General features: G+C 47.8%; 1 protein-coding gene across 1 annotated transcript in view; it reads left to right on the forward strand.

Moving 5' to 3' along the window:
- LOC119432915 (glutamate receptor ionotropic, NMDA 2C-like) overlaps positions 1-13215 on the forward strand; it is an 83026-nt gene extending 69811 nt beyond the window's left edge. The window contains exons 10-15 of the mRNA XM_049658307.1: positions 180-554; positions 3544-3750; positions 5785-5904; positions 6765-6838; positions 11059-11174; positions 11841-13215. Of these exons, the coding sequence (XP_049514264.1) occupies positions 180-554; positions 3544-3750; positions 5785-5904; positions 6765-6838; positions 11059-11174; positions 11841-12220 (1272 nt within the window). The 3' untranslated portion in view covers positions 12221-13215. The remainder of the gene's footprint in view (positions 1-179; positions 555-3543; positions 3751-5784; positions 5905-6764; positions 6839-11058; positions 11175-11840) is intronic.
- The last annotated feature ends 641 nt before the right edge of the window (positions 13216-13856 follow it).

A 13856-nucleotide genomic window follows, 5' to 3' on the forward strand; every position in this document is an offset into this window, starting at 1 on the left:
CCAGCACTCGGGGAATTTTAAGAAATATAAGAGAGGATGGAGAGTGAATACGGGAGCCAGTTCCCATAGCGATTGATTGACCTTAGCGACTGCTTCTCGGTTTCAGAGCCACACGTCATCAGGCTGGCGCACACAAAATACGCGGATAGCAATGCTCATGTCTCTCTCGGTGCTCGCAGCTCCTGAGCCAACGCACGGGCACGGCCCGCGGCACTGCCGCCGAGGGCTACGTGTTCGCCGAGAACAAGCGTCTGTGGGAGCACATCCAGCGCTTCGGCGTGCCCACACTCGAGGACGGGCTCGAGTCCCTCCGGTCGGGGGCGCTCGACGTGCTCATCGGCGACACGGCTGTGCTCAACTACTACCGGGCCAATGAGCCCAGCTGCCGGCTGCGGCTGCTGGGGGACTCCATCTTCGACGACGCGTACGCCGTGGGGATGACCCGCGGATTTCCTCTCGCTAAAGGGATCTCGGAGCTGGTGCTGCGCTACAACGCGCTAGGCTACCTCGACCAACTGCACAGCAAGTGGTACGGCCGCGCGCCCTGTCTACAGGTGGGTGACCCTCGTGCGCGAGGCGTTCTGTTTTTTTTTTATTGCGATAGCAATTATATGGACACTTCAAGCAGATTTCTGCCGTAGGCGTCGTCGCCGTCGCCATGAGGTTCCGTATAAAGTCCAAGGGCGATAATATCGTCGCCGCGCGCCGTATGCGCGAGTGAAAGCGCGCGGGGGACGCGCGCTATCACAGATAGCGAATGCACGGCGGAAAGCAAACGCGACTTCCGTCGCGCAAAAAGCCGTGGGGGTATGGAAGGGAGGGAGGGAGGCGGGGCGACACTGTGCTGCGGTACGAAATGCGTATCTTGCAACCGGGTGCAAGGGGAACTGGCCACTCAATTTCCCACGCGAAAGGAGGAGAGCGGGAACGCAGCGCGGGAGGGAGGGGGGGGGGGCAGCTTTTACTCTGCCACCAACTGCGCTTGTACTTTTCCCGGCTGCGGCCGTCGCCCACACCGTCTCTTAAAAGCGATCTCCACACGGCTCTGACCTTTGTATGCGCTGTGTACTCGCCGCTCAGTTTCCGTTGAAGCGATATACCGCACGAACCTTCGCTCGCTGCGGCGGCTGCGCTTGCTGCCAGCGTTTTGACAGTGGTTGCCTGCGGTCATTGAGTGTGATCTATTCATGTTTGCGCTGTGCGCGCTGACACCACGCTTGTTAATTCAGTTAGTAAGCGAATGTGTCCGAGTTTATGCAGCCGATAAAACTACTATCCCTACTCCGAATAGCTCTCTACTAATTTGCTATCGCAATTGATGTTTCGCCTTTCGGGCTAAACTGCGACATTTTTTTCTCTCCACATGTAAATACCAAATGTTGGTCACGCCCCCCTCTATAAAACATCTGTGCGTTATGACTTCGGCTGTTGCGGCACTCAAATAAGAAATTCCACTCCGAGGAAGCTCGTAGATCTTCGTCCGAGGCTTCTGGTACAACGAGAGCTGTCGTCGAGCCCTGTATCGGAACTCATATAACCCACACGCCAATAAAAACTTGCGGGAGGCTTAGGAGCCGTGGTCTTGAAAAGCTCGGCGATCTGGTGCTATGGCAGAAAGCAATGGCAGTGTTTCTGTAGAGATACTGTAGCATACTTCAGCAGAGTCTTGTTTTAATTTTAGTGTGGTTTGTGAGATTTGTCGTGGTTTCTGTGGACCTCTTCTTCAGGATTATTATTGAAGATTCAGCAAAATATTAATATTCGGCTGAAATCGCATGTGCAATACTATAATATAGGCCCAGATTTGTGCAACCTCATTTATTCCAGGTTTGTAAAAGAAAAAACATTTACGGGTCTCTCTGCCAGCAACATGCAATGGAGTAAAAAGCTACAGGATTACTCAGAAAGGTTTTCGAGCAATGTATAAGAAAACAAATTTTGCTTTTGCACAGACTCAACACGTCATTGCGCTCGCAGTCAGTCATACAGAACCTAATGTGATCATTTTGCACTGCAGATTGGTTGTCAGAAAAGCTAAATATATAAATAAGCACAAAATACTTTTGAAATGATAATTTCCGCTGCCTTCAGAATTCAACCTAACGAACAACGTAGTTATTCTTGTGTTGCAATAATGGCGAGAGCCTGAACATACCTTTAGAGTCGAAACGAAGTTTGATGTGTCGCAAATTAACAAGAATGTTTGCAACCTCATGCTTGAATTTTCGGAAGTGGAAGCATCCGCAACTTTATATAGCAGATATTCGCGATATCTTTGCGATTGTGACTGAGTATATGTTCAAGCGATTGCTTATGTAAGTGCTATTTTTCTGTATACTGAGATATGCGTATATTTCTAGATCAGCAGTTTTATTATCGACGTATCAGACGTTGCTTGTTTTACCACTTTCCCCAACTCTCTTTGTTGGGGAAAGTGGTAAAATACCACGACCAACACGTTCGTCGTGGTATTCGATAAAGGCCATGTTGAGTGCTTCTTTGGACGAACAACACTGAATGGAACAAGCGCATCTGTTATCTTCTGCGTAACAAAACGCACGTTAAAGAACCCAAGGTGGTCCAAGGTATTCCGGAGTCCCCACTACGGTGTGCCTCATAATCAGATCGTAAGTTTGGCACGTAAAATCCCATAATTTAATTTTATTTATTTTAATGTACCTTTCACTGTTATCTGTTAAGATGTGAGCTCAGTTTGCCCTTAGTTCAATGGGATAGTGAAAACGAGCGATCGAGAAACATTCATTGGCTTTCGGCCCCATATCCGAGGCTGCTGTGTGTTGGGGCCAGAGCGAGAGGTGACGGCAAGAGGGATTGAGTGTGCGATGTTGATAGTGTCGCCTCTTGGTTGGAGTCGGCCCGCTTCTTCTGGTAGGGTCAAATTCCACAGGCCGTGGAAGAACTCCGTTAAAGCGGCCATGTTGGTCATGTTGGGTCAGTCGGTCCCTCCTCAAGTCTGTGGGCTCATTAAGTAGTTTGTTAAAAGGACACTAAAGGAAAATACTAAGTCGAGCTAGATCTATAGAGTACCCGTCTGGACGTCAATCATCACTCTCTGCGTACTTCATCACTCATCACTCTCCGAGCAGATTCTCCGGGCACTTAGTTGAGTAGCAAATTTATGCTGACCGCCACGCTGCTGTGCCTCAGTATGAACCGCCCGCGACAATCGGACGAGTTGACGTACTCTTCACGTGGCCTCCCTCTATGTCACTGTCTGTGAAACAGCCATGTTGACGTCACATGATAGCTACCATAGTCTTCGACAGGTCGCACCGCTCCGACTTGCTATTCGTCATTTTCTCGCTTACAGAAGCTCTCTTCTCGCTGCGATTGACGAATTAGTTATTACAAAAGCTTAATTGTTCAATCTAGCTCGTATTATTATTTTCCTTTTAGTGTGCCTCTAAGGATAGACGGATGCGCACGTCTACTACCTGGGCTACGCCCAGAGAGTATGAGCCTCGAATGGGGTTTTCGACGTCCCGCAATGGGCCGATAACCTGCGATGCGATGAAAACGCAGGATGGCCTGCTGCAGCGGCTGGACAAGCCGCTTCCGCTTGGCGTGCGCGCGGTGGCCGGCCTGTTCCTGATGCTGCTGGTCGGTCTGCTGGCCGGCTCGCTCGTTCTCATCATCGAGCACCTCGTCTTCCGCTACGCTCTGCCGGGCCTTAGGGCCCGCTCGCGAAACTGCTTCTGGAAGAGCCCAAACCTCATGTTTTTCAGCCAGGTGGGTGGTGTCTACTGTTTCGGTTATGCTGGTGGACACTGAGCACCCATTCTATACTTAATTGACCTCACATTCGAATACTCGGAAGTTGTCATTTTAACATGAGAGAACGCCCGAATATTTGACTGCTTCAGTATGCTGTAGAATATGTCCACGCCCTTCAGTGTGTTGTAGAATCGGTCACAAAAGTTCAGTGAAATGCGCGATAAATGCTAATCTCTGCTGTTTTTCAGGCATGAGCTTTCCATATCGTGAATCACTTTGTAACTAGCAGAAGCTACTAAAGCTTGGAACTTTAAGTTAAAGTTTATGTGCCACGACGTCGCGGGCATTTGTTTTTTGTTTTGCAAATACTGTGTTCCGTTTACTTTTGACTTACTGAACCTTGAGCTCACAAGAGTAACGATGACTAAGTGCAAAATAAAATATTTTTATCTGTGGCCCTGCTTTGCGTGCATTTCTTTGAAGAAGGCGACGAGTACTTAAGATTAGTCGAGATTAGATATATGTGCACACAGTGTTCAACAGTGTTGCATTCGGCAGTCATGATGTCAGAAAGTGTGGTGAAATTTTCACATCGAAAAACCGAATATTTAGGGGCCTAGTTCCTGTCTTTCTGCAACTCACACGCTGAGATTAGGCTCTATGACAGCCGCCTAAATTAGTGACATTGGAGTGGCTCTTACTGTTTTTGGTCCTCATTAAGAATCTCTAAATTCAAAATATTCGTAAGGTGATATTGCTCGTCTTTGAATTGCTTTATTCATGGTTGCATGATACTTCATGGTAGAAGAAATATTGTGGAAACGTGGAGAAAATAGAACTAAGAGACAATTGGCTACACCTTGAGGCATGTATAAAATTGAGAACCGAAAGAAACTTCGGATAATAAAAAAATCCCCGCATATCCACGAAGTGAATGATGATGAGTGGACGAAGCACCGCGGGATCATTCGGTTAACCCTGAATCCCCCGACGCCGGCAAGCGGCCAAAGAGGCGGCGAGAGCGCGGGCAGCGGCGGCAAAACGCCGGAAGCGTTCTCTACCTGATGTTGGTGGCGCCGATGCTCGGTTGAAGCGCGAACTTCGCGAGCCCTCAGCTCTGGGTCCGCTTGCCAGCGTTGCCGTACTGCTGCAGATTTGCAAGCCCTCAGGTCCGGGTCCGCATGCCAGCGTTGCCGTGCTGCTGCAGCTTCTCGAGCCCTCAGCTCCGCGTCCGCTTGCCGGCGTTGCCGTTTTGCTGCAGCTTCCCGCGTCCTAGACTACGGGTCCGCTTGTTGTCTGCGTCGCCGTGCTGCAGCAGCTTTGCGAGCCTTCGACTCCGCTTGCAGTTGAGCCGCCACTCTCGCCTTTTCATCCATAGCGGGCGCGCCGTTATCAGAAGCGACCGTTATCATCCATGGCTGAAGAGAGAAAGAGAGCGCGCGTCGGGAACGAACGCCCTTGTGCACCGCAGCGCCCCTAGCGGTCTCCATGCAAACCAGAGCTACGGACGACGGGCGACGACGAGGGAGGGACAAGGCTCGGCCCTAAGGTGCTCCGCCCCTAAAAGAAGAACGTCACTTTGCGGATTCGTACGGAATGTGAAATTAGAAGAGCTCGAGCACTCTAACGGCAGGAAGGTCTCCTTACGTGTAAGCAATCTACAAACTGAAATCAGTATACGAACGCGTTGCTGTATTGAAAAATTCGCGACTTCGCATGCCTACACAGAAGATGCAGTGTGCTCAGGCATAAAGAACATAGTTTTCTGTATGGGCTGCTGAGCACGAGGCCGCGGGATCGAATCCCGGCCATGGCGGCCGCATTTCGATGTGGGCGAAATGCGAAAACACCCGTGTACGTAGATTTAGGTGCACGTTAAAGAACCCCAGGTGGTCCAAATTTCCGGAGTCCCCCACTGCGGCGTGCCTCATAATCAGATCGTGGTTTTGGCACGTAAAACCCCATAATGTAATTAAAAATTTAATAGTTTTGTTTATGACAGTTTTCGATGTATAACCCATGAATGCCTCTTTACCATTTTTGTTCTAGAAACTGTACCGCTTCATCAACACAGTGGAGCTGGTATCCCCACATCACTCGGCCAAGGAGATTGTGAGCAACCTACGGGAAGGTCAAATCGCCAGTCTGTTCCAGAAGAGCGTTAAGCGAGTAAGTGTCTGCACTTGCATATTGTTGTCTATCTTTCCACCTGCATACACATAGACTTTCCTATAACGCTACTTACACGCTACTGGTGCTACCGTCTATGCGAATTTCTTAAAGAACAATGTCACACCATGACAATGCTGGAAAGTGGATCGTTCGCACTGGGAACGTGGCTTTGTTTACAACAGGGGGCACGGCTGAGCAAACGAAGCTTTCTTGAAGGTAAACCTCCGTAAAACTTCTTGATTATCACATAATACATCTTGCAAAATTGTCAACTCGAGCAGATTATGGCAAGAAATATGCAGAAAACGCATTAGTGTGATTGCCTCAGCAAGTTTCGCACGTTTGGCCTCAGCTTTACTCGAACATTGCACACCTCAGCTTTACTCGAGTCTCAGCGATCTACTGCTGCCTGTTTACGCTCGACATACCTCTACGACCAAGCGTCAAGTCTTATGTTTTATAAAATATGTTCTTACATAAAACCGAGAGAAAGAAAGCCAGCACTTTATATGCTATTTTAACAAGGACTAAGTCACAGTGGAAGACGAAGTATCAGTCGCCAAACGCGTCTTCGTGCCCTCTCTCTCTCTCTCTCTGAGAAAGATGCCAAACCGAAGCCACTGCAACTTCTCGTCGTTCCTATGCAAAATACATTGCCTATTTTCGCTCTCTGTAATGCAAAAAATACAGGCGATATGTTGTTAGCATCGATGTTTACTTGTGTAGAGAACAAACAAGTCAAAAACAGATACGTGAACAGAAACATGAATAGATACGAATACGGAAATATTGCAGATACGTGAACATATAAGGACAGGCAGGGGTTGTCACTCGTAAAACAAAGCTTGTTATTCCAGAAAATCAAGGAGGAGGCTCGCCGTAGGAAGAGCAAGTCCCAGTTCTTTGAGATGATCCAAGAAGTGCGTCGGGCGTAAGTACCCTTAGTTATAAGTTCGTCGTCAATGTTTTCGTTCGCACCTACGAAAACGCCAGCAAACTTAAAAGGAAATCTGCCAAATCACTCGCATTTGATTACCTCGTGTGACGTCACTGCCACGACCTGAAATTTCTGACAGGAGCTGTAGAACATAGCGTGCTGTAGTGCGTGGTGTAGAGAACTTAATTTTTCAATTCACACTATCCCTGTGTCGGATTTACTGCTAACGTAATTGGGCCATTTTCTTATTTTTTAAAGTGTAAACAAATGCTACCTCATCAAATAACATAAAGCGTAAAAGTGGCTCAAAAGAAATGAAAAGGTGACAACGGTGACAAGAGAAATAAAGAACTTTCATATGGTCATTTTTTTAATGCGCGAGGTTATCTATTGTACATAAATGTCTGCAAGCACATTTAAATTAATGTGCCTGTCATCTAAAAGCACGGATACTTTATCCGTAAATAGATCAGACTGGTCAATGAAGCAGTGTTCAGGTTCACCTGAACTTATGAGGTGTGTTCAGGAAGTTCCAGCTCTAATGTTTAACTAACCTGTAGTTTTGCCACTGAGTGACGGGCATGAGCAACTCATCATTCGTCACTGTGCTTGAACTCCCCTTAACTCTGACCCCGTCCAGCGTAGCAGGCTAGAGCACGCCAGTTTAGGCCAGTCTCTGTATTTCCTCCAAATAAAGTATTTCTCTCTCTCGCATGCTAACGTTGTACGTGGTGACAGACCTATGATTTCAGTGCAAGCAAGCTGTTCCCGCAAAACAGCACTGCACCTGCATTCTGTGCCTCTGCGCTCCAAAACAGAGTTCCCGAAGGACGCCGATATTGAAGCAAGCGCCAGTGGGCGTCGTAACTGACTTGAGTATCGGACGAGTGTTTTTTTTTTTTTTCTTTTGAGAGCATATAGAATTTTTAAGGATTGTTTGTGGCAGATAGCACATATCTAGTAATTGAGCTCGATTACTCGAGGAGGCGGGAGAACTCAAAATAGATGAGTGACTAATTAACAGAATTTTACAAATTACCTTATTGATGGCACAAATCATGCAGTTATGTACATTTGTACATAAATACGCGCATAATAATAATAATAATAATAATAATAATAATAATAATAATAATAATAATAATAATAATAATAATAATAATAATAATAATACGCATAAATAAAATGCACAATAAAGTACTAATATAGTACTTTGTGGTACATATCGCGAATTCCCAACTCCAGCCGGTTAGTTCGAAGGGCGTATCCACTTGGAATGGATTCTCAGGATGACAGAGGCTTATAAATATTCATTCCTAAGCATGCGACAAAGTGCACTGCCGTTCCAGTTATTCAAGCGAAGCTTGGTTTAACTCACATATTTCGGTAGCGTCCACGTATGCACAAAATTATCACCATCAGCATTGGCTCGAGCGTCGTCGTCATCTTCCGCAGCTGGCTCATTGGCACTCCTCGGTTTGCACTCGTGCTCGTGCTCGGCACGCGCTCGTGCCACTGCTCCCGCGTTTGTCGTCGTCGTCTGCTTCCACAGCTTGCTGCGTTGTCGCTAATCATTCCAGCGTAGAATTTCGCTTCTCTTCTGTCGTCGTAATGGGGAGGCCGCGTTCACGGGGGTATCAGCCATTGCTTAAGGGGGTATGAGCCATTCATTGTCTTACGTAACGGACAGATTTAATTTAAGAAATTTCATAGAAATCTATCCAGAATGAACGCGCTCGGGAAAGGGTTCGTCGTCGACGTACCCATTCTAGCGTGAGGGCTTCCAAAGCCCAGGCGAAACGTCTGCGCAGAGCCGCGGACCCGGAGTTGAGGGAGCGCGATGTTGAGGCCAAGCGTCAGCCTCGTCTAGCCCTCCAGGAACCCGACAACGGTGGTGCACGCCTCGGCAACGCTAGCGCCAACATCCCCGGTGCGACGGCCATGTTTCAGCGCTATTTTCTCAACCGGAACTTCGGAGTCAGCTGCAGTGTGTGTGTCCGGTTGTGGTTCGAGCACAACGTGGTGCTCGTCAGTGCAATTCGTTCGGATGAACACCAAAGAAACATACGATAAGCTTCGCTTACCCCCATTCCCTCGACAGGGGAGGATCTAGTGATTTTATCGTGTGAGCTTCAGTGCATGAAACAGGGCTGTGTTTAAAAACATATGCCGATCTAAGGCACATTTAGGCAACTATGTGCATCAAAGCTTTAGTGAAGCGGGTAATATAGTAAGTGTTTTACAACTACCGGCGATGCGTACAGTTGTCTTTACTTTCGCCCTAACCAACGTGTAATCCAATGCTATATAATGATCCTCCACAAAGGTTCGAACTTCGATCTCACGCAATTTTTATGTTTATGCACCACGCCACTCATAAGCTATGCCGAAATGATAAAACCAGGGGCCCTATAACGTAAAATTATTTCAACCTGTTTTTATTCTAATCTCCTGACGTCAAATTCACGCAACCGCCGGCGCAAGGATCGGGCAGTGACCCACAGCATTGTTTGATCCGCCCAATCAAACACTCTACTCATTTATAGGAAGTCACCTTTGTTTGCTTTCAAAACGAACAGCATTGCCTACTTTGACAAGGTTTTTCTTATCTAATTGGCTGACAAGAGGCGAGGAGCACGCAGAATTGGAGAGAGTTTTGGTAGGGCCGAGCCAGCGCATTAGATAACCGAATGTGAAGGGTTCTGCCGGCGTCTGCGATTGGTCCGCTTCCCCTTGCTTGGCTTGTGGTGGCTGTCCAAAATCGCGGCGGCGTGCAACGGAAGGTTAAAAATGCCGCTAGAATGGATCCACAGCTAACAAGAGTAGGCAGAGCGATGTCGTATACGTGCCGAAAGGCCTCAACAACGCTACACTGCCAGGTGAAAATTTGTGTTATGCGCAAATAAATCTGTTCTACCCAGCAGTTCCAAGTAGCCTGTGTCAGAGGGATCGGTGGGCAGACATCTTCTATTCCTTTCAGAACGGGGCAGTCGCCGGCTATTCTGAAAGTTCAGTTTTGTTCGGCACATTAATGCATCTTTAATGCGTACACGTCACTTTGACGTCTTGAGTTCTTAAGCTTTGACTTCTTGAGCTCTTAGTATATTTCCTTAGTGATAATACTTATGTGTGCGCGCACAGTTCCATACATTTATATTTTGTAGAAAATTGTTTCTCACAGTGGAGCAATTCGCATTTGTGTTTACGAATGAACCGGAAAACGCGAAGTTACGAGAAAACGCGGGGTTGTTTTGTCAGTAGGATTGCATGGTCCTAGTGCTTGAGGCGATCAGGCGATCTGCCGCTTAAAACTATGTGTTCATTGCACTAAGTTCAACTTTCGTACGCAATTCGTTAGGCACATTACATGAATGCTCCAGCAACATTAGAGTATTATTTGAGTGCTGGACGCACATCATTGCACAATGTTTGATGTACTTGAAGAAACCAAGTGGTGCTGTCACAGGTTGTCTTAATTGTAATGTCGTGGCCATCTTTTTACATCGTTGATCGAAATCTGAGTGACTAGCCAACCGCTTCCGGCAGTCTGGTGCACATTTGCTGTGTAAGTTTCGAAACCTGGTTTTATTGAACCGAAGTCCGAGAGTGCGATAGGTTGTCATTGTTGTTCATTGTTCCGCCTTCGTGACGTCGTCGTCTTTCTTGCTTAGTTAAATGTCTTGCAGAAACAAAGTTCTTGTACACTTCTTTACCACTGGATTTACTCAACAAAAGGTCAAAACAAAACAGACGTTTCGCCACCTATGCTGGTGGCATCGGCAGTACGCTAATGGTGCAAAAGAGCAAATACATCCTACTAATTTACGAAGCAGCCGTAGACTGCTTCGTAGATGAAGTTAAGCGTATAGTTGAGTAGACGCAGATGAGTAGGACGTGTGAAACGTTCCAAAAGCCATTTGCTCTGGCATTTCGAGCATTTCGTCAAGTAACAGAGTTCTTGAAGAATGAAGACAGATACTGTAACAACATTAGCCATAATAACACTGAGCAAGTGTTTTCCTCCATCACGCGAAAGACGAAGGGATTGAAATGTATTCGTGACTCAGAACAGTGGTTGATAGCGGTAACAAAGCGCGTCACGTAGCTTGTGCGAACCAGTTAGTATTTCCTATATTCTGCGGTGAATTAGGTGCTCTCCCTAATCTCTTGTAGTGTTTATTGCCGGAGATTCACTTTGTGCAAATGCCGCGCAGTGTTCAACAGCAACAGTCGGAACGAGCAGGCGAGGAGGCCGACTCGCCAACTAGCCGCCAGGATGATGGCCCACTCAGCGCTACATCCAGTAGCGGGCCCCTTTTGGTCCGGGAGCTTGGAGGTGAGCACGAGAGATTCGTCTGGCGGTGCTAAAATTCGGCAGTCGTTTTTTGTCGGTGCTGAATGTAGCGGTACTCAGCGTAGTGGCAGATAGACGGACACCGAATAAAATACGAGATTTAAACAAAAAAAAGATATGCATGTGACCATTTTAAGTAACTATTTCGGCAAGGATATAACAGAGGATATGGCACAACTATTGCAGCAAAATATCTGGCAATTGAGCAGAAATAACTAATGTTCAACAGACATAGGCGGCGTTGTGTATTAGGAATATTCAAAACTTTATGTTATTAGTATTCTCCGTAGTTTTCTGCATGTGAGCATTTTAAGCTACTATATCTACATATGATATGGTTGTTTGCTGGCTTGATGTTCTATATATATATATATATATATATATATATATATATATATATATATATATATATATATATGTGTGTGTGTGTGTGTGTCAGCAATAATGACATACCATCTAGCACAATGATTACGACAAAAGTGTGACCAGGGAAGGTACTTGCAAGGAAAGTAATCGCCGACAAACACAACAAGTATTATGTTGTAAACGACACCAAAATGCATATCGAGATCGTCAGGCCTGTGGCGGGTTGTTGCGTCAAGAGGGAACCAGGCACTACTGTGCCGACGTACCACCTTTTTGCAGGCTCCCCATCAACGAGCAGCAGCAGTCCTACCTCCCGTCCGGGCTCGCCCCGCCTGCGGGGCGCGGGCGCACTCCTCAGCGTCAGCCTCGAGACCCTCGTCTCACCGCGCGTGCCGGTGCGTCGGCGGCGAGCGAGGTCCCTGGGTGACCTCTCGCAACTACGGCCGCCCTGGGAGCCCCGGCGAGTGACCCTGGCGCCGTCCAGAGCACTGGACGACGTCTGCCTACAGGGCCTGTCGCGGGAGCAGCTCGTTCGCCGCTGGCGCGACTCCGAGCGTCGCCTGCTCAACCTGCTGCGCGAGGCGGTGCGCGAAAAGCAGGCGCTGGAGCGAAAGTTGGCCTTCCTGCACAACGCCCTGCGCAGGAAGCCGCCCTGATGATGGGACGAAGAGCCGCGCTACTAGCGGCGGCTCTTCTTCGCCATTTGTCCCTGTGCCACGAACTCTTGACGGCCACCGCCAATCAGTGGCACATATGGGGGGTGGGCTTTCGGAATATACGGCAATCGGACCTCGTGATGGCCGGGAGGCCCGCCATAGCAGCGCGGCCTACCTTTTATGCGCTCGTTATACTAGCTTTGGCGGGCGTGCTTTCGCCAAAAGATCGCTATGCAGAAGACTGTCATTCGTTTTGTCGACGGTGCGAGATGGAGTACTTTTGACGCAGTCAGCGTTTGGTGCCGTCAGCTTCTGGCGCCCCGGTGCAAACGCTCAGCCGCTGCGTCGCTTCAGGTGACCGTCCCTGATTCGCTCACGTACGCGCTGAATCATGCGGCGCTGTCCACGGGGCAGTCGCGAGAGCTGCTTGCCTATTCTCGCAGTCGTGTGGCACATTCCTCGGCGTGAATGCTATAGTCCATTGTGATGCGTTACAGGCAATTAAGCACGCGTCACGGCACGGTTCCTCACGCGGATCGGTTATTAGTATTAGCGTTAATGTGTGTGCGGCCAAAATCTTTAGCAACGTGGGTTTCCCCGCAGCTTTTCAGTTGCGGTGCTTCAAAAGCCCCTTTCTGCCAAAGACTCACGGCTGCGCCGGGTGCCGACGACCATCTCTTTCTCACTCACACTGCAGCACTTGATGAGCGTACAACCGCGGGCTCTTTATCTCTGTATGTGTCGCATCGCTATATCTCTACTTGCTGTGCCATTACTGCATGGTATCGCTGCTACTACTACTGCTATTTCTCTCGGCTCCTCCGCCCTTCTCGCCTGCACGTGGTGGGGACACGTTGTTGTCCGATAGTACTTGTCTGGTAATACTTTGGTCTCGCTCCGTATGCTAAGTATCACCCTCTCCTTCTCAATAAGGGGCTGGAGGAGACCAATGGTGCTATAAATGCCGCGCTTGGCGCGGCGCTCATCGTTGCTTTTTCGGTGTCGGTGTCTGAAGGCCTTCCCTGCTGGACGGGCACTCCTGCGGGCAAAAGGAGAGATGCCCTGTTTACTCGCTTCTTTTCTGCACGCAATATCGAGTGATCTCTCTTTGTGACAAGGTGGACGGAAACCAAGTGTGTTGATGGTCGGTGCCACTGTTAGTGATAACACGTACTCGTAGGGATTCTTCGCCATACAGACTGTGTTATTTACTGAAATGGTCAGCCGAATTTCTCGATGGTATCTTGTTAATGGCCGCTTCTATTCAAGATCCACTAACCATTAAACAATTAGATGTTTAAGATAAGCACGACCATGTCCTGAACAGCTAGCAATACCCTCGTTTATGGGCGCATAATTCCAGAAAAAGCCCGAGCCTGGTAAAACTGATATTGTGTGATGCATATATATTTTCACGCAGTTTTTTTTTTTTGTCTTTTTGATGAATCATCATGTTGTTTGCTTCTGTTGTTTAAGCCTTAGATTCCTTTATTTACAATGGTAATGCGGTACCAAAACCCTACATTCCCCGAATACACTTGTCATAAACATCATGCATATTTCTCAGAGAATCGCCTGTGCCACCTAAGTAAAGGCGCGTCAAAGATGCTATAAAATTTGGATTTAAGTTTTTTTT

The sequence above is a fragment of the Dermacentor silvarum genome, chromosome 11 (genome assembly GCF_013339745.2).
Source record: "Dermacentor silvarum isolate Dsil-2018 chromosome 11, BIME_Dsil_1.4, whole genome shotgun sequence".
Classification (NCBI taxonomy): Eukaryota; Metazoa; Arthropoda; class Arachnida; order Ixodida; family Ixodidae; genus Dermacentor; species Dermacentor silvarum.